At 42.8% G+C, this 20,328-nt stretch overlaps 1 protein-coding gene across 2 annotated transcripts in view; it reads right to left on the reverse strand.

The window, feature by feature from the left end:
* COMMD1 (copper metabolism domain containing 1) overlaps positions 1-19,983 on the reverse strand; it is a 68,796-nt gene extending 48,813 nt beyond the window's left edge. Inside the window, exon 1 of one of the 2 annotated variants that reach the window (XM_080997511.1) lies at positions 19,728-19,983. In XM_080997511.1, the coding sequence (XP_080853637.1) occupies positions 19,728-19,919 (192 nt within the window). In that variant the 5' untranslated portion in view covers positions 19,920-19,983. The remainder of the gene's footprint in view (positions 1-19,727) is intronic. The other variant, XM_080997510.1, reaches the window with a different exon arrangement.
* Positions 19,984-20,328: the final 345 nt, after the last annotated feature.

The raw sequence follows: 20,328 nt of genomic DNA on the forward strand, positions 1-20,328 counted from the left end.
GAAAGGAATACATCTTTATGCTTGAGAGCTTCCACTTATTTGATTTCCAATTATGATATACCTAATTGTAAACAGAATTCATCTGAAAGGTTGTGTAAATAATACTCTAAAGCAAGCTGGATTTGATTTAAATCACGATTTAAATCACTAGTCAGTAAGATTTCATTTAAATCATTCCCCACCCCCCAGAAAGCTTCAGCCTTGCTGGCATCCTCTTAATATTGACAACCAGATGAAGGTTTCATTTTTTGAATAATAAATTTTCAGAGAAGTTTTTACAGTTATATAAAAAATTACTGATTTGGTTATACTATTAGAAATACATAGACAGATAATTATTAAATTATTGTGAGGTTTAATAAGTTAACTGTTTATGTTTGGACAACTTTTCTGCTGTACTTTATTGGAAGGAGAAAAATAACCATTTCCTTAATAACAATTTAAACAATTTATTTAACTAAAGCAATAACATCATAGCATATGTATCCATGTTTGTTAACTGATGTGGTTAAATGTTTTTTTAAAACAAAACAAAACAAAACAAAAACTTTGACTGAGTTTTAGTACACATGAAAAACTTAAAACAAATCCTTATTTCCTGATGAATAGCCTTTGGACTATAATGCAACTTAAAAAGAAAACTATATTTAGAAAGATTTTCCCCCCAAAAGCATTTTATTTTAAAAATCTGATTTAAATTTAAAAAATCCAAATTAAATTTCAAAAATTGGATTTTTAAAAAAAAAATCTTTGATTTTTATCCACCCAGCTCTAAAGTTTTAGATATAATAATGTGTGGACATGGTGCTTCAACATCACACTTGAGACATAGCCAAACCAAGGCCATGAGGTGCATAGTAAGATGTCACAATCCTGATATTTATTCCCCCTCAATATTTATTTAATAATATTGAAATCCTGGTATTTATTCCCCTTAAGCCCATAAGAACTAGACATATATAAGTAGTAACAGGCTCTGCAGCCATGCATATCTACCAATTAATAGCTTGCAATGTCACAATAAGACTACAGCCTGGGAGCTTCGGTTGTTGCACCTGGCCCCACAGTCCTGCAGCAGCCAAGGGCCACCTGCTTGGTGGGAGAAGCTTGGCTCTCTTCTTTAATTTCAATTGTTTCCACGAAGAAAACAAGTAGTTAATGTCAAAGGCCATTGCTTGGTGGGCAGAGTGTTGGACTAAGGGAAATCCAGGGAAGATGCAGCTATGAAGCTCCGCCAGTGTGGTGGAGCCAGTGTGGTATAGTGGTTAAGAGCGGTAGACTCGTGAGACTTCCAGGGTGGCGCCATCGGTAATGGCGGACTCCCTCTGAACTGGAGGGACTGGCTCCGCGGAAAACGGGTCTTTTCCGCTACGGCGAAGCGGGGACCCTTTGAAAAATCACAGGCGGATGAAGCCTGTGACCATGGGACTCGGCGGGCACCTTTCGCGCCCCCCCAACTCGTAAAGGAACCCAGTTACGGGCTCCAGAGCGAAGAGGGGCAAGTGGCGCGGTGCTGAGAGTCAACTGCGTCTTCCGTGGAGCGAAGCCGCGTAGCCATTGCCGGAGAGCGCTGCCTTTTTCCTGGGACAATTTGGCTTTTAAAACAACTACCCGTGAGTAGCTCAATTTTGAACAATTGGACTTTAAATAATGACCTGCAAGTAGAAAGGAAAATCGGACCAAGAAATTCTTCTCAATTTGGCACTGAAACGGGAAGGTCTAAGCAGGAAGTCAGCCTTCCGTTTCTTGTAGATAGATTAAAGCAAAGACATGGCAAACTAGAGTTCAGAAAATTGTTTGTAAAGGATTAACTTTCATCATTTAAAATCGTTGAACCCCCTTCGGAAGCAGGAGAAGAGGGGGGATTTTTTCCGGACTGGTTAAACCTGCAGAAGAGAGTGTAAAGAAAAGTAATTTTCCACCGTCTCGGACCTGGGAGCGGGGTGTGAGGACTGACGTCTTTTGGGAAGTTCATTGACCATAGACAAACGTCTTTGACAGACAGTTAAAAGAAGAGAAACATAGTGATTCCATCGTTCTCCTTCGCATTTTAAAGGAACAAATAATGACAAAATATCTGAAAAAGGAAACTTTGTTGCTAGATCTACTCTTAAAAGAAAAGATCAAATAGAAGTTCTTCCCCTAGAGGGAGCCTGTGAAACTGTTACTAAATCCAAATTGGGGAGCTCTGCAGCTGCAACAGATTACAATCGTGGGAACAGACTTCTGACCTTGTATAACAATGTATTCAGAAGCTCTGGTGCGTGCTTTCTGCAAAACAAGTGCCCTATTGGAACAGTTACATGAGAAGACGGACTTGATGACTGTTGCGATCAGAAATTTTGGACAGGTAGTGGGTAACTATATAGAACCCACCCAGGAATTAAATCAGGAGTGTGCTCTGACAGATCAGATGAGGGAAGAGGATGTTGCTGGACCTTGGGCGCCAGAGATGGAGGGAGCTGTGGCCCAGCAGGAACATGAGTTGTTGGATTTGACAAATGAACTTGGAAAAAGCCAGGCTTGGAAAGATAGAGTTTTGTCTGGTTTGGAAATGGGGGGTTGGATAGACCCCCCTATGCAGGGATGTTTTGACTTTCCAAGTCTGGCAATGGGCCGTGAGATGTTTGGGGTTGTGGGGGCTCTTAATTCTGGAGGGATTTTGAAATATGTTTTTAAATACCACATGGAGTGAGGAGGTGTGGACTATGGAAAAGGGGCTGATTTGTCGAGAAGGGTCTAAAACACTGTTAAGTTGGAGTTTCCACGAGTGAAAGGAGCAGGAGACAAAGTAAAGTACAGGTATAAATATGAAGAAGAGCTGCGGAAGGGACATGGAAGAGACTTAAGGGCCTCGGACATAAGATTACCAGGTTAATGAACTAGATTGATGGGATAGAAAGGACTGACAAAACCCGGGACCAGGAGGAAGAGACGCTGGATGAAGATTGGAAAATTTTTTTTTTTTATTAGGATTGTTTTATAAAATTGATGAATGTTAGAAAAATGTTGGAACGAAATTATTTGGCTTTAGCAAAAATGTTAAAAGAATTATGTAAGAATAAGTTATGGTTATGAGAAATTGGTATAAATAAGATCTAAGTTTTAAGTTTTAGGGTCTTTTATAGCAAGATAAGGTTAAAATAGATTAAGGTAATTTAATGACAGAATATTATGAAAAATGGAAAGGATTTGCTCTGATAATTAATAACTAGGATACAAAAAAGGGAGGAGTGAGGAGGTCGATGAAATAAGGCAATGACAGTTAAGGATTTTGGAATATTGGATTTGTTTTTAAATTTTTGTGGTTTATTTTTGTTTTTTGATTGTCTTGTGTTACATGTTTTGTTGTTACTTTTTGATTTTGATTTTTATCAATTTGTATTGCTTGATTGTGGTTTGTTTTTCCTTTGTTTTTCCTCTTTCTTTCTCTTTTTGTTTTTCTTGTAATTTTAAAATTCTTAATAAATATCATTAAAAAAAAAAAAAAGAGCGGTAGACTCGTAATCTGGTGAACCGGGTTTGTGTCCCTGCTCCTCCACATGCTGGGTGACCTTGGGCCAGTCTCACTTCTCTGAAGTCTCTCAGCCCCACTCACCTCACAGAGTGTTTGTTGTGGGGGAGGAAGGGAAAGGAGAATGTTAGCCGCTTTGAGACTCCTTAAAGGGAGTGAAAGGCGGGATATCAAACCCAAACTCTTCTTCTTCTTCTCCTCCGCAGACAGTTTTGCATCTGTCCGGCTTTCTGAACTGCAATGCGTTACCCTTCCCCCTCCAGGTTAGTGATGACATTCAGTGTTGGGAAGGCAGGGGGGCAACACACACACAACCCCACCAACTGCGGCTGCATTTGTCACCCGCTCTTAGCATAAACTACCTCCCAGGGCTGTAGCAATGATACTATTAGAAGGGAATTATGCATGCCAGCCTGAAATCCTTGGGGGAAGGGGAGAATAAAAATTTAATAAAATTGCTTTATTTAAGTTAATGCAATTGCTTTATAATTCACAACCATCAATCAACATTTGCTGATTACAGAAAGTACAAAAACTTGTTGATTATCTTCTTGGGTTTGTTTGTTTTACAAAAATTATCGCTTGTTATTTGGCTGGTCAACTGAACAACATTTACTGTCCACACTACAGGTTTACCATGTTAAATATTGAAACGGATTTTGTAGTTTAAATACAGCTACTTCAAGAAAAATGGAGTGGTTGGGGAAATCAGGAGCTACCACGAGTTGTTTTGCACTGCTCCAAGACAGAACAAATTGCTCCCACTGAAACGTTAACAAAAAGGAAAAAGGCAGAAATGATACACATAAGCCACCATGGTTGCCATGTTCTGGACTTGATTGGTCCTAGCATCTCCTTTTCCTGACGACCATGTTGCTTTTGTTTAACTTATCCGGTATATGAGACAGTTGCCTGTTCTTTCTCTACAACTATTTAGGCCACATTCTCTTAGTATCATGGAGAGTTGTACCAATTTTCACTGCACAAACGTACAACTGCAGTTTCAGCCAGATGGAAATGCAATATGGCCCAATTTAATAAAGAAAACATGCAGACAAGCTGGCCTGTCTATATAAAACTGAAAAGTAATTGGGAGTACAGAGTAGATTTAAGATACCCACAAAATTTAAGGCCCCTGCCATGCAGTGTTATGTGTGTCTACTGACACCCGGGTTTAAGCATGTACAGGATTGTCACCTCAAGAGCTGGAATGTGTTTCAAGCGAACCCCATGGCGGCAGCAGGCGATGCTCCTTCCACAGCTCCTGCACCACGTTGACCTCCCCATGGGTGGCTCCTCCCCCTCTTGGTAAGTAGTGGCAACCCTTGGCAGAGCCAGGCGCGCAACTCCAACCTCCTGGCTCCTGTTGGCCGATGGCACTATCAGGACTCCTTTGACTTGAACCATTGGCTGCTCAGAAGATGCTCAGCTTGTCTTCTGTTAGGAAAACACTGGAGAAGCCAGTAGGAGAACCTCCCTCTGCAAATTATTTGTACCACTGAGCCTAGAGCTTGCTGATGGGAAGGTTGGCGGTTCGAATCCCCACGACGGGGTGAGCTCCCGTTGCTCGGTCCCTGCTCCTGCCAACCTAGCAGTTCAAAAGCACGTCAAAGTGCAAGTAGATAAATAGGTACCGGTAAACGATGTTTCTGTGTGCTGCTCTGGTTTGCCAGAAGCGGCTTAGTCATGCTGGCCACATGACCCGGAAGCTGTACGCTGGCTCCCTCGGCCAATAAAGTGAGATGAGCGCCACAACCCCAGAGTCGGCCACAACTGGACCTAATGGTCAGGGGTCCCTTTACCTTTACCCTTTTGATACAGCAATTGTGCAAATGAGCTGCGTGTCATCCAGAGAACTGCTAAGGGGATCTCAGACACCAGTACATTTTTCTCTTTCCCTACCTTTTAAAATCCCACAAACTGCTTTTAACTCTCCCTGCTTTCAAAAGCAGTTTTCCATACAGCACAAGGTAGTCTCGCTACTGAAAAACAAAGTTTAAAGCCCTCCTAGACCACAAGGAACTAGTTTCAGGGTTTCTTTAATCCTTGTAATCATATTTAAGTATAAAATAATTCAGCTAAAGAGATTATTGGGGGGGGGGGAGTCACACACAATAAAAGGGGAATAGTTATAATGTTTTAAACATTCTGTCCAACTCTGGAGGTGGTTCTGTATTTTGTAGGATTGTGAACTACATTAAGAAAGGTTTTATGGAATTTCAGGGACACTGACCTTTAAATAGAATACAGTTGGATGAGCCTGTTCATGCTAAAGCTTAGAAAACTGAAAGAGAAATAACAAAATCCTCTTGCCTCTAAAAGGAAAGGAAAAGGAAAGTGCACTCAGAAAAGTATTTAATGAGCTCTTCCAAATGGCAAGCAGCTAAGCCCTTGCCTTTGTGAGAAAGAGAGCTGTAATGCTTTGTACTTCAGAGGTCAAGAAAGAAGATCTTAAGCAGAAGAGCCTGGGATGGGGAAAATGCAGCCCACCTCCAATCAATAATCCCTGTGGTGCACAAGAGGACGCAGACTCAGTCTTTATTGATTTATGTAACGCCTGGATGTAGAGGTGGTGCTTTAGAATCTAATAGGACATTCGAGGTTTGCCACATTCTGTAACCTGATCCAGAAATATGAGGAAACTGCAGGATGTATTCTGCAGGACTGCTTCGTGTGCAAGGAAGGGTTGGAATACTGTACCACCAAAGGGTTGTGAACATGTAAGCATACTAGATGCTAAACACCCTGGAACTTTAGGTCGACCCTCAAGACCTGGCAATCCGATTTAAATCCAAACATGAGAGAGGGACAATTCAGAGAAAATGTGTGATACTGTTAACTGAATTCAACCTCATCTTCAAAAAATGGGTAGCTAGACAACAGATCTTTAAATTTCTGACTCGCAAATGTATGTCTTATTTTCAGAGTGTTCTCAAAGTGCGCACACTTTATCATTTTAGTTGTGCCAAGTTAAAGGGTAGTTATAGTTCATGTTTTAAAACAGAATTTCTGTCTTTAGTAGCACTGAATCTAAACTTGTGGAGGAAAACACAGGAGACTAGTACTTTAATGCTGGCAACACATAATTGCCCCGTTAAAAGTGTGTGAAAAAAACCTGGCCAATCCAGAGTAAACACCTAGTGCTTAAGCCCCTAGTATTAAAAACAATACGGGGGCCGCCAGGGGCGCATTGGAAGATGGCCGACAATACCATCTCTCCGTCTCACACGGGGTAATTAAGAGGCTGATATGGGAGTATGCAGCCTCCCTTGTTACCCCAGGGAATGGGGAAACACTGCCTCGCCTGCTGTTGCCATAAATCACCCCCAAGTTCGAAAGAAGGGGGTGAAGGCACTAGGCGCACAGCACCCATGGGAGACGGCTCTCCTAGACGCTGTCTCTGATCGCGCGAACTGGTTGCAGGAGCTCAAAACAAACAATTAGAGAGAAGCAAATGCACATATTTCAAGTGAAGAACGGGAGTTAAGACTGCTAATTGAAGTGACCTCTGTGAAGTAGAGTGACAGGTTGGATTCAACAGGACAATAAATCAAGAAGAAGATACATCAAAGGGTCGGTATGTCGGAACGGGACTGGAAGGGGGGGAGGACTTTTCTTTTTTTCTCTATGTGATTACCTAACAACCCCTCCCAAAGAAAGAACCATTGCACAATTGACTATAAGCGGGATGATTAAAAACTGTGTGGAAATGAATTATTAACCAAAGGTTTGGCTTATGGAGACTTGGAAAAGAACAAGGGCTTTTGGAATGACACAGCTATAAAAAGAGAGTCGCCATGTTGGCAGGTTTTGTTGAAAGATTGATGATCGAGGAGAAGGAAGCTATGGTGGTTATCATATTGGACTCCAGGCAGAACCTCCTCGGAAGATCGAGAAAGGGAGTGACAGGCCTGCGAAGATTAACGAACGGATGGTAAAATTGTTTTTTCTATGGAAGTGATGAAAGGTGGCAGCCGTCTGAATATGACTCTCGGATGAATGGAAAAACCCACACAGGACTATAAAAACATTTGCCTTCAACTCGCTTGCAGAGACTATCAGAGGCCACAAAGAAAAAGGAAAAATATATGAAAATAACAAGAAGAGATGTGGAAAACAACAAGAAAGGATTGGACAGAATTGTGAACATCATTTGGACAGAATTGTGGATATTAAAGCAGCAGCAACAAGATGATTGGATCCCTTTCGGAACTTGAAATATGGGTACCCCCAACAAAAATTTAAAATTTGGCTCTGTAATTTGGAATTAATGTGATTTGATTTGATTGGTCTGTTAATAAAAAATATTTTTAAAAAAAGTATTAAAAACAATACAACAGCATGCTTAACTTTGGCTATATTGTTCTTTTTAATTCATTCCAAAAAGCCAGACACATTTGTTTATCACAAAGTTAAACGAAAGTTACACATTTCAAAATAATTTACACATTGTAAACATCGTGATTTACCTGTTTCAGGTTTAGTCTGTGTAAGTTATAGTTGACCAAGATTAACAGTGATGTGAAATAAGCAAAATAATAATTTGAACCCCTTATTTCATTTGACAGCATCAACTATTCAGAAGTTTCCTGTTTTCCTTTTTATTATTTATTTTACAGTGTTGTTCAACAGAGATTTTAAATAGGAAAAGGAAAGAAGGCAACCAGAATCTGAATTGTGAAAGCTGGAGAAAAACTGAAGGGTTTTCAAAAGCTTTATTCTCCAACTATACGATTAAGTAGAAATAAGCAATGTGTGTAACAGTTCTGTTACTTCATTAAGCAGGAGAAAGGGCAGAGAAAAGCAATAATAATGGAGTTGGAATATCTTCCCTACATATAAAGAATTATGACAAGGACTATGTTAACAAAAAAGAAAAGACTGGGGGAACATTGAAGACGATGGCTCATTCAGTAAGACTGGAATAGGTTTAGGACAAACAAGAATATGCCATCCGTGAGCTTTCGGAGAAGGTGAACCTTTGGTATGATTCAGCAAAACAACTGCTTTATTCTTCTAGGCTCTTTCTTACATCAACAAGATACAATGAAGTGCACTTTGTGCTGTTCTCATTTTTTCGCTTGGCCAGTAGGCATCAATAAATTAGACAGTTAACTGGCACAGTACATACTGTACAAGCCCACAAATTAAATGAGGCACTACAACAGTAGAAATAAAACATTTTCAATTAAAGTAAGGAACACAGCTCCTTGGCATAGTCACAGACCCCATGGGTGATATCACATGTTCATCATACTCAGAGTAGACCCACTGAAATCAATGGTCTTAAGTGATTTATTTCCTGTCTTCGGGGGCGGGGGGAGCAGTTTGCAAAGGATTGTTGAAAATGGAAATCTATTCTGTGCAGACTTTATTAAAAGGTAGCGAATGCAGAAGACAACAAATGTTCTTTCAAATAAAGAAGTCTTCAGGGTATAAAAATATTTATTTATTTGTGTATTTATAACCTGCACCGTTCTAAAAATATTTCAAGGTGCAGTACAACATTAGAAGGAGTGTCACAAAGTAACGGCAAAACCAAAGAACTGCTTCTGAGCCAGAGATTTCTTATCAGCTCTGCCTGTCAGTTCCTTCGGTCTTAAGCTGCTCTTTGCCCCACACTGGGCAAGCTAGTTTGGGCAGCCCATTCAAAGGCCAGGTGAACGGCAGCATTGTTTGCTCATTAACTAGCATTAATTGTAACCAAGGCATGCCAAAGCTAAAGGAGGTCTTTGAATAACAGGACTGCATAGTTCACCATATTAAGTATTTTGGCTGATCCCCAAATCGTCTCTTCTTGTGAAACAACTGATGTCGGCTCAAATGCTAGTTCTACCATCACTACTTTTCCTGTATAATGTTTTACTTACAGACTACAGTGGTACCTCGGGTTACAGACGCTTCAGGTTACAGACTCCGCTAACCCAGAAATAGTACTTCTGGCTAAGAACTTTGCTTCAGGATAAGAACAGAAATCGTGCTCTGGCAGTGCAGTGGCAGCAGGAGGCCCCATTAGCTAAAGTGGTGCTTCAGGTTAAGAACAGTTTCAGGTTAAGAATGGACCTCCAGAACGAATTAAGTACTTAACCCGAGGTACCACTGTAGTCTGAAAACAAAGCCAGTTAAGAAAAGCAACACATTACTTATTCCTTGCAGCAATAGCCATGTGTAATGCTTCTCTTCTCTTCTCATTTTATTTTATTTAATTTATTACATTTCTTTCCCCTTTCTTCTACCATGGAAACTCAACTCAGTGTGGAATTCAATGCTGTGGTATTATGAGCAGTGCAAGCGTTTCTACTTGCCAGATAGAACAATCTCCTCCTTTCTCCCCCCCACGACTGTTCTGGGTTTCTCCCCACCCCCGAGATGATCAGGTGATTGCGCAGGTGGAGGCTGGAAGTGGAGGGAAAGCCTTCAGACTATGATCCGGCACTGCTGTGGTCTAAATTTCCATACTTAGTAAATTGGGAAACCCATGTGGGTTTCAGCAGGAAAGATGCTAATGATTCAATCGCACTACTTTGCCTTTGGCAATTCTTTATTATGCCCTGCACCGATTTTTCCATCTATGTATTAATCCCATCCAGACCTGAATAGGTACAGATTAATATGCAGCCCCCAAGATACCCACAAAAGGTTTTTGGAGTGCTAACTTATATAGAGAGCTTTATTGAGAGACTGAAGCAGTAGTCAACTTTGTGAGAGGTCTCTGATATAAAAGATAACACAGCTTCAGAATGAGAAATGCGGCCATTGCTTAGAAACACGTTCCGAAATGCAGGAACTTGAAAACCAAATCATCACATGAGCTGACTATAACCTTCTTGCAGAACAACAAGTCTTGTCTTGGCTTAGTGAGCCATCTGTACTACAAGGATGAAGGTATGTGTTACAGTGTTCTTCCTAAAGTGCAGTAGCAAACTCATGCTTCCAGCTGCAATGCAATCCTAATTCCCGTGGTTTCTCTGTCAGATAGCTGAAGCACTCTGGTAACTGCTGTTCAATAATTAGCAGAGGTCAATCACAAGCATTTTAATTCTTAAGGATGAAAAGCACTGTTCAAAAAATAAGCCTGAAGAGGGAGTTGCTGTTGTGCTGGCTCCCTCTAGCACAACTACTCAGTTGAATCCGGTCCATAGGGACCATAAAAGACAGATCACAAGACTGTCCCCCTTCCTCACACAAAAGCCTTACCAGTTCAGCATACCATTAGACCCATTCAGACATGCAACAGTGCCACTGACACGTGAAGATCCTTAGGCCTTTGTGCTCATGAAGGAAGAAACACATAAGCTTGAAAAATGATTTCGTGCAGGACAAGGCTATGAGTGGCTACTAGTCTTTGTTGTATTTCTACTGTAAGAGGCAGTGATGTCTTTGAATGCCAGGTGTTGGGAAATGCACATGGGCAGGTACTGTTCTGCTCACATCCTTCTTGAAAGCTTCCCCCAGGTCTATGGTTGGTCACTGTGAGAACAGTGATTCAGCAGGCTCTTCTAACATTCTTATTTGTGTCTTCCCTTTTCCAATTCACCCCTACTGCATCATTCAGTTACATTATGCTGTAGGTACTTACAGCTTCTCAACTACTGAATATAGATGGAGAGCCAACAAAAGCAGTCATGTACAACGTGATATCTAGCATCTCTGAAATAAGCTAAGCAAAAAAGAAGCAACAGATTTAGGAAGCAATCCAAACTCCACCCTTCCACTGGTGGGGCTTTGTGGAATGGGGAAGCCAATGCCTCATGCATAGCTCTCGGCATTCACGTCAGAAAGTGGGGGCGAGGGAAGATGAGTGGGCTTGTTTCCAGGTCAATGCTGTTCAGTGCTGGATTTACGTGTAAGCTAAACAAGCTCTAGCTTAGGCCCCACTCTCTTGGGGGCCCCCCAAAAAAATTAAAGGGAAAAAACCCTGGATGTACATTTCCAAAATATCAGATAAAAAACAAATAAAATAAAGCCTACATACAGCAACAGTGTTTTGTGCTGCGTAGGCTCCTATTTGTGATGTGGAAATGGCTTTAGATACCTATTAAAGGTAAAGGTACCCCTGCCGTTAGGTCCAGTCGCGGATGACTCTGGGGTTGCGCATTCATCTCGCTCTATAGGCCGAGGGAGCCAGCGTTTGTCTGCAGACAGCTTCCGGATCATGTGGCCAGCATGACTAAGCTGCTTCTGGCGAACCAAAGCAACGCATGGAAATGCCGTTTACCTTCCCGCTGCAGCGGGACCTCTACTTGCACTTTGGCGTGCTTTCGAACTGCTAGGTGGGCAGGAGCAACAGGAGCTCACCCCGTCATAGGGATTCGAACTACCAACCTTCTGACTGGCAAGCCCTAGGCTCTGTGGTTTAGACCACAGCGCCACCCGCGTCCGAGATACCTATTAGGTCCATAAATTACCATATAGCATATATTCAACACAAAAAACAGCGACAATTTGTTGTTGACAAAGGACAGCTGGACATATAAAGGGCCCCATTACCTTCAGTAGCTTAAGGGCTCATCAAACGTAAATCCGGCCCTGGTGCCGTTGCACACTGGCTCAGTCTCGCCTCCTCCCTTGGAATGCACCAGGAGGCCTCCTGCTCGCCCATGTAATTTTTGGAGGGCGTCTGAGCTTGGGAGAGCAGCACCTCTGCCTAACCTCAGCGGCCCAGCTTAAGCCGGGCTTGGGTTGCTCTGTTAAGCTACACTCTTAAATACACTTAACATGAAAGTGCATTCTCTTGACCTCAGCGTGTCTTGCTTCCTAATGGGCTTGGGACATTAAAATATATGCATGGTTTTGAGAGAATTGTATGGCCTGCTTTGGATGTGACTGCGCTTACCCTGCAATTAGGCTTGCAGGTCAAAAGTTCTCCTAGATCTGGCATTTCTGGGTGTACAGGGGTCATCAGTAGCCAGGATGTCTGTAAACAGTTTCAGCTGGTGTTCTAAGTTATAATCCTCTCAAGAGCAACAATTGGGAATGGACCTAAGCAAAGTCATTAATCTCCAGCTCTCATCCCAACCAGACTACTGTTACACTGCACATAGGCTGTCATTCAAACGCACCTGGAATTTCTGACTTGCTCAAAGCGCATAAGCTGTATTATTAACTAGAGTATGCTGTGTGGGACATGCAACACCAACTGGTTTCATCTTTTTGGCTAACTATTTGCATCCAGGATTAATTCAAAATGCTGATTAAAACTGTAAAGGTTGTAAACAATGAAATTAATTCAACAGGGACAAATGAAAAGTTCTACACTTATGCAGAAAGAACCAGCTGCACAAATATAAGATGGGGGACACCTGGCTTGCCAGTAGTATACGTGAAAAGGATCTTGGGGTCTTAGTAGACCACAAGCTTATTAACATGAGTCAACAGCAAAAAAAGCAAATGCTATTCTAGGCTGCATCAACAGAAGTATAGTGTTCAGATCAAGGGAAGTAATAATACCACTCTATTCTGCCTTGGTCAGACCACACCTGGAATACTGTGTCCAATTCTGGGCACCACAATTTAAGAAGGATGTTGACAAGCTGGAAGGTGTGCAGAGGAGGGCAACCAAGATGATCAAGGATCTGAAAATCAAGCCTTATGAGGAACGGTTGAAGGAGCTGGGTATGTTTAGCCTGGAAAAGAGGAGAGATGAGATATGATAGCCATCTTCAAACATCTTAAGGGCTGTCACATGGAAGATGGAGCAAGCTTGCTTCCTCCTACTCCAGAGGGTAGGACTCAAACCAATGAAACCAAACCCAATGGTTTCAAGTTACAAGAAAGGAGATTCTGATGAAATACCAGGAAGAACTTTCTGACGGCAAACACTGTTCGACTGTGGAACGTACTCCCTCAGAAGGTTGTGAACTCTCCTTCCTTGGAGGATGGATGGATTTTTAAGCAGAGGGTGGATGGTCATATGTCCTGGATGCTTTAGCTGAGATTCCTGCATTGCAGGGGGTTGGACTAGATGACCCTCAGGGTTCCTTCCAACTCTGCAATTCTATGATTTAGCTATCTGAAGGACTGCCTCCACCCAGAGGAGCCTGCCTGCCTGCCTTGAGACTCTATCCATCCAAGTCAGAAGTGGGCACAAGGGATACAGCCCTCTCAGTTTCAGCATCTAGATTGTGGAATGCCCTCCTGAACGATGGCCACTGGGTGCTTTGCCTATCACATTTGCATATTGAACCCCCCTTATTATTTCTGTGGGCTTTCGGCACTGCACGAACTCTATGGTTTTAATCTGTTAAAAACTGTTGTTTTCAACAATTAACTTTGTTTCACTGTAGCCCGCCTTGCAGTTTTCATCATCAAAAGGCAGGCTAAAAAAGCATTTAATAAAATATACAATGATACTGCATAACGGTTATAGTTTAAGTACGATTCCATATTAATTATGCAACTTGTTTAATATTCAACCAGTTGAATAACAAAATGCTGCAGAAGTCAGCATAATATATTTTGTATGTTCTAAGAAATGATACATATTCATGAATTTTAAATACTGAATTTTAAAACAAGAACTATGACCCATCTGCCAGTATTTGAATTGAAGCTGATATTGTATTGCCACCTAGAGGCAGAAAGTGAAGTAGCCTCTTCTTAAATTATTTCATTAAGAAGGATGGTGTGCAGTACTTTGGATAACAAGCGGAATAATTTCCACTTTCAAGGCTAGACTATGCATTCATAGCTTTTGCAGATGAATGTGAAGTTTCAGTTTGAAATATAGGAGATGTTACTGCTTGACAACCAACTATTCCAATTACAATTTCTATGGTAAACAGACTGGTCAATGAGATGGCCAGCATCTAAAGTGAAAAGAGAATGCAATAGCCCAATACTGGTGGGGTTTGCATGTCACTCTACACCAAAATTAAGATGAACTATGGTTTAATGTAAGGTTTAATGTAAATAGGCAGCATGCTGCTCCAAAATCCACACTTTTTACTTTGCCCTGTTGGAGAGGAAACAAGCCACAGTCTGGCTTGTCATACATTCAAGCCTAGGCTCGTGGTTTGTTTCTCTCCAAACAACGCAAGCAGAAGCCAAAGTTTGTTTCTTGGCTTACCACTCGTCATTTGTTTGGGGGGAAACAAACCATGAGCCCAGCTTTACAGGCAGTAACAGGGCAGATTTTAGCGAGTTTGTTCACTGGCGTGGTAGAGGAGAAGCGTGGCCCTCGGAACGGCAAGCGCCAGCATGCTGCCCATTCACATTAAACCACATTTAATTTAATTAGGGTTTAATGTGACCTGCAAATCAGATCACTATGTGAGCAAATGCAGTACCCTCGTGAAAAGGAATGCCTCTGAAATACCAGTTGCTACAGATCACAGCGGGAAGGGGCTTATTTTGCTGACGCTCTGCTTAGGGGCTTCCCTGAGGCCTCTGACTGGCCACCGTGAGAGCAGAATCCTGAACTTGGTGGGTATTATGTTCCTTTGAAAATGTTTCCAAAAAGGTGTTCTGCAGGCCTAAAATGCAGTATTACTAATTCTTCTTGCAAGAGCACTAAATCTTTTTGCGCCGATACATTCCTACACCACAGAACTTTTTCCAGCATCATTATATTTTATTCGTTTTCTGTCAGGCACGTCACTGCAGAAACTATATTTGCCCACGCACTGCTAGGTCATGGGAGGTGGGGTTAGCAAAGGTAAGACTCAAAGAAGGCACACAAACAGAAAAGGATTAAGTGAGCAACATGTATTTGTGGGGAGGCGGAGAAGAACCAGACCCAAGAAAAAATTATTGCCACATATTAAACTGGAAACATCCAGAGGGACAGACAGGTAACAATAAACAGAAAACGCTACAGAAAATATGTGTGCAGCCGTGTAAACTGAAATAAATTACATAAATGGGAAGAAATCAGAAGGCCCCTACTATCTGGCAACGTCAGAAGAGAATGTAAAATCTCACACACAACATATTTAACAATGAATTACAGTATGTTAATTTCTATCCACCCATCAGAGGTAGAATGTCCTAGTTGCATCCTTCACATAGACTGAAGCACACTTATGAAAATAAATTATCTTAAACAATTGTCCTGCCTCCCCAACAGTGATGTGGGGTTTTTTTTTGGGGGGGGGGGGAGAGATGAATTAAAAGCAATTTGCATTGGAAAAGGTTAGCTAGAGAGTAAGCAAATTTTGTATGTTTATTGCTCTTGCATTGAGTAAACAAAGCTAAACACTTTGAAACTACCAAGTCTGCCTGATATTTATTTGCAGTTGGCATGCATGCATTGCTACTAATGAACTTTATGAAACAGATTTTTTTACCTCATGACAAGTTTTTGCTCTGCAGCACTGCTTCGCAATAAGCATAGCTCAGGATGGGAATCGCCCCCATCCGGCACCCAGGGGCCCCTCCCTACCCTAAGGGCCACCACAGGGGCTTCTGCAGAACCCCTTTGCCCTGAGGGGAGTGAGAAAAAGAAGGAAGAACTTTTTCTAAACAAAGAAGTTGCATTTTCCATTCAGGCTGTAACTTTTTTAAAAAGCAATTTTTACTGTTATAATCGTTACGATATTGAAGCAATGCAGCCACGAGCTGCTGGTAGCTTGAAAACAAAACATAATGGGAATGTTGGGACTGTTCCGTGGGAAACAGAGGGACAGTCAATTCACAGTGCAGAGGGCACCGGAATTAGCTCAGAGTGTAATATGAGCTGGACAGGAAGTGTTTGTTCTCTCTCGACTGCAGGAGTATGAAGAGAGCAGTCATGTTTTCTGTAACGCTGCAAAGACAGAAATAAAGGCATGTAAATACGTTTCTGTCTATCTCTTTCCCCTGCCCGGGGGGGGGGGGCAGGAAAGAGGGGTGTGTTCTTCTCACGCTGAGAAGGATCGCCTATCGCGACCTCTGCCTGGATCTTGCCGGGAAAGCAGGCAGGGAGGTCAACAGGAGACCAAGCCGGGTGCCTGGGAGAGTTGCCAGTTTCTCCTGATAAAGGCTTGATTTCCGACAATAATAACTTGACATAAAGCAATTTGTGAGGTCCACCTGAAAGGAGCTATATAAATACAACAAATAAATAAGTCTTGCTTGCTTGGATGGAGGTTAGAGAAGCATGGGTGAGTGTGTGTCGAAACTACCCTATTGTACAAACGTAAAATTCGCATTTGTTGCATCACATACATTTGCAGTATCCTCCTTGCCTTAGCACGTGGCCCCACAGAGATTGCCTGTGGCCCTCAGCATGAAAAGGGTCCCTGCTTTTGAATGAGGCATGTGGGTCACAACAGAAATGCCCTCAGCTACAGCAGTAGGGGCTCCTTCTCTGAAGTAATATGCACCCTTGCTTCTGCATAAATGAACAAAGGGATACAAATCTGGCATTCAAAATAAAAAAAGAAATCTGACGTTAAAAAAATTACAACATTCAGAAACAAGTGGTAAAACATTTCAGTCTCACAGGATATTTTGTGGATGACCTAAAAGAAAAAGCTTTTCAAACTAAAGAATTTCAAAGATAAACTGCAACGTTATATTGCTGATCAAAAATTTGTCAGCATCTTTAATTCTAGTTTAGGGCTCAGTTGGTACCAGGGATCTCTGTCCTAACAGAGATGTTGAAAGTAGTTTAGAAAAAACTCTTGCCAATTGCTCCTGTTGAGAATGATCACAGTGCTTCTATTTGCATATATTTGGGCATAAGCCTGCATTTCATGGTCTTTGGGGCCCACTGTTCAAAAAATCTCCTAGTCTGTACCCATATAATAGATTTTATACATGTAGTTGTAATCCTATTAAAATTTAATTGTTTTTTAATTATTCCTTGCCTTCCCACCCCGTTTTCAGCTGCTCTTATTTTATCTGTAAGCCACCTTGATCCTTGTCAGGAGAAAAGGCAGGATGTAAATATAATAAAAATAATGTGTTTCTACGTTCTGTGCCACCCAGACTGAGGTGAGCCCTGCTCCCTCCTTGCCCAGTTTCTCATCCTGTCTCTCTCCTGGCGGCTGGTGGGAAGGCCTCTGCTAAACTGGAGAACAATGGTTAGTGTGTTGGACTATGACCTGGGAGATCAGGGTTCAAATTCACACCAGCCACAAAGCTCACTGGGTGACCTTGGGCCAGGCACCATCTCTCAGTGCAAGCCTACGTCCCAGGGTTGTTGGGAGGATTAAATGGGGAGAGGAGAAGCATGTGCACCACCTTGAGCTCCTTGAAAGAAAAATGTGAAATATTAATGTAATAAATAAATAGAGGCATTCTGCCAGAGGCCACCCCAGAACCTGGAACTGTGCCCCCCCCCCCGGTTTTTGTTTTTGTTTTTTTTTACATGGCACTTGCTTTATGAGCAATGCTCACCACTTGAAGGCAACTAGGAAAATTTCCCAACTCTGGCTTTTCAATCACTTTAGGGTTTGAGGGCCGGGCAAAATTGTTGAGCCTTTTTGGCATATTTGCAACAAGAAACGAAGGTTTTCAGTGACTTTTTAGGGGAAATCACTGAAGAAACGCTATTTAAGGTTGCCATACGTCCGGATTTTAGCAATTTCCATCCGGGCATGTCTGGAAATTTCTGGACGCATGGCAACCCTAACATGGTGTTTCATGAGAACCCAAGAAGAGCCCTGTACATTCATAGCTCAGGTTGAAGTAGCTTCGGCTTGAGCGTTTTCAGGTTACGCTCCACGGCTTTGCCGCTTGCGCAGACGCACGTGCAGAGTTGCGTTCGCTTCAGGATGCCGTTCGCATCCAGAGGTACCACTGTATCCTGATCAGCCCAATGGTCTAACCCAGCCTCCTGGTCTCCCACGTGGCTGAGCAGCTGCCTCTGGGAAACCAGAGACCAGGATCTGAGCATGTGATATCCAGAAGCATTGCTGCTTCTGACGGTGGAGCCATCCATATCGCCGTCTCCTCTGTGAATTGATTCACTGCATTTATATCCCAACTTTTTCTCATTTTATCCCCATAACAACCCTGAAATATACTCGGAGTCGAGAGTGGATTTCATGCTCTTATTCAGCTCACAGTAGCGAGGAATGGAAGTTTCCCCAAACTATCTGCTTTCTATACATTATTTACACATTATTTACAAAATGGGCCCCACGTGATTGGCTAATTCCGGGATTCATCTGTAGGCCAATCAGGTTGCGGATTCCCTTCCACCTGGAGCTGCATTCAGACGGCTGCATTCTGGATCCTATTGTTCTAGGACCAATCAGACTGCTGCATTCTGAATTCTATTGTTCTAGGACCAATCAGACTGCTGCATTCTGAATCCTATTGTTCTAGGACCAATCAGACTGCTGCATTCTGGATCCTATTGTTCTAGGACCAATCAGACTGCTGCATTCTGAATCCTATTGTTCTAGGACCAATCAGACTGCTGCATTCTGAATCCTATTGTTCTAGGACCAATCAGACTGCTGCATTCTGGATCCTATTGTTCTAGGACCAATCAGACTGCTGCATTCTGGATCCTATTGTTCTAGGACCAATCAGACTGCTGCATTCTGAATCCTATTGTTCTAGGACCAATCAGACTGCTGCATTCTGAATCCTATTGTTCTAGGACCAATCAGACTGCTGCATTCTGGATCCTATTGTTCTAGGACCAATCAGACTGCTGCATTCTGAATTCTATTGTTCTAGGACCAATCAGACTGCTGCATTCTGAATCCTATTGTTCTAGGACCAATCAGACTGCTGCATTCTGGATCCTATTGTTCTAGGACCAATCAGACTGCTGCATTCTGGATCCTATTGTTCTAGGACCAATCAGACTGCTGCATTCTGAATCCTATTGTTCTAGGACCAATCAGACTGCTGCATTCTGGATCCTATTGTTCTAGGACCAATCAGACTGCTGCATTCTGGATCCTATTGTTCTAGGACCAATCAGACTGCTGCATTCTGAATCCTATTGTTCTAGGACCAATCAGACTGCTGCATTCTGGATCCTATTCAACTCAGTACATAACAAACCCTGTGAAGAAGGTTAGGCTGAGCTGAGAGCGAGCTACTGGACCAAGGTCATCCCCCTCGCTGGGGGATTTGAACCCGGATCGCCCAGGTCCAGGTCTGACGCTCTAACCACTAGGCCACACGGCCTGATTTGTCTAGTCCTCTTTCGAAGTCATTGGCTGCTCAGCTGCGCCGCCCCGCCTTCCGCCCGCCCCGCCGCCCCCAACGCGCCGCTCCATTGGCTGCCCGGCACCTCTACCTGGCCCGCCGGCCCCGCCCCCGTTACCTTGACGACGCCGGTCGTCTTGGCCAGCAAGGCTCGGAACTCCTGCGGCGCCGTTTCCGGGTAGAGCTGGTCCCGCAGCAGCTCCTCCGTGATCTCCGCGTTGCCGTAGTAGGTGGCCTGGGCGATGCCGTTCAGCAGCCCCAGCAGGGGCTTGGCGGCCTCCGCGGGAGGACGGTCCGCTGCCGCCGCCATCTTTCCCGAGGGGACTAGGCCGCAGCCGGGAAGATTGGTTCGGACGGCGGCCGGGCGGGGACTAACCAAGCCGTAAGCGGGGCGATCCTACCCAGCTCGTTGGCGACCCCTGCTGGTCGCGGTAGTAATAACAATGGTAATAAAACAACAATAATAAAACCACGTTAATTAACATCGGAAACATTATTGTTTTTTCACGTTTGAGCTTGCAGGGTTTTTTTTTAAAGAGTGTTTTTTTCTTTTTACAATCAAGCGCTGCATTCATTTTATGAAATAAATAAAACTAAAAAGTAAAGGCGTTCTCTTCAATGCAGGTTTCCCATGGACATGGCAGTGGGGCGTCGTCGGTGAAACCTCCATCTACACACAATGGCCTTTTAATGCATGTCTGGAAGTTGCTTAAACACAG

Source organism: Podarcis pityusensis (assembly GCF_964106645.2).
Source record: "Podarcis pityusensis genome assembly, chromosome: 3".
Taxonomy (NCBI): domain Eukaryota; kingdom Metazoa; phylum Chordata; class Lepidosauria; order Squamata; family Lacertidae; genus Podarcis; species Podarcis pityusensis.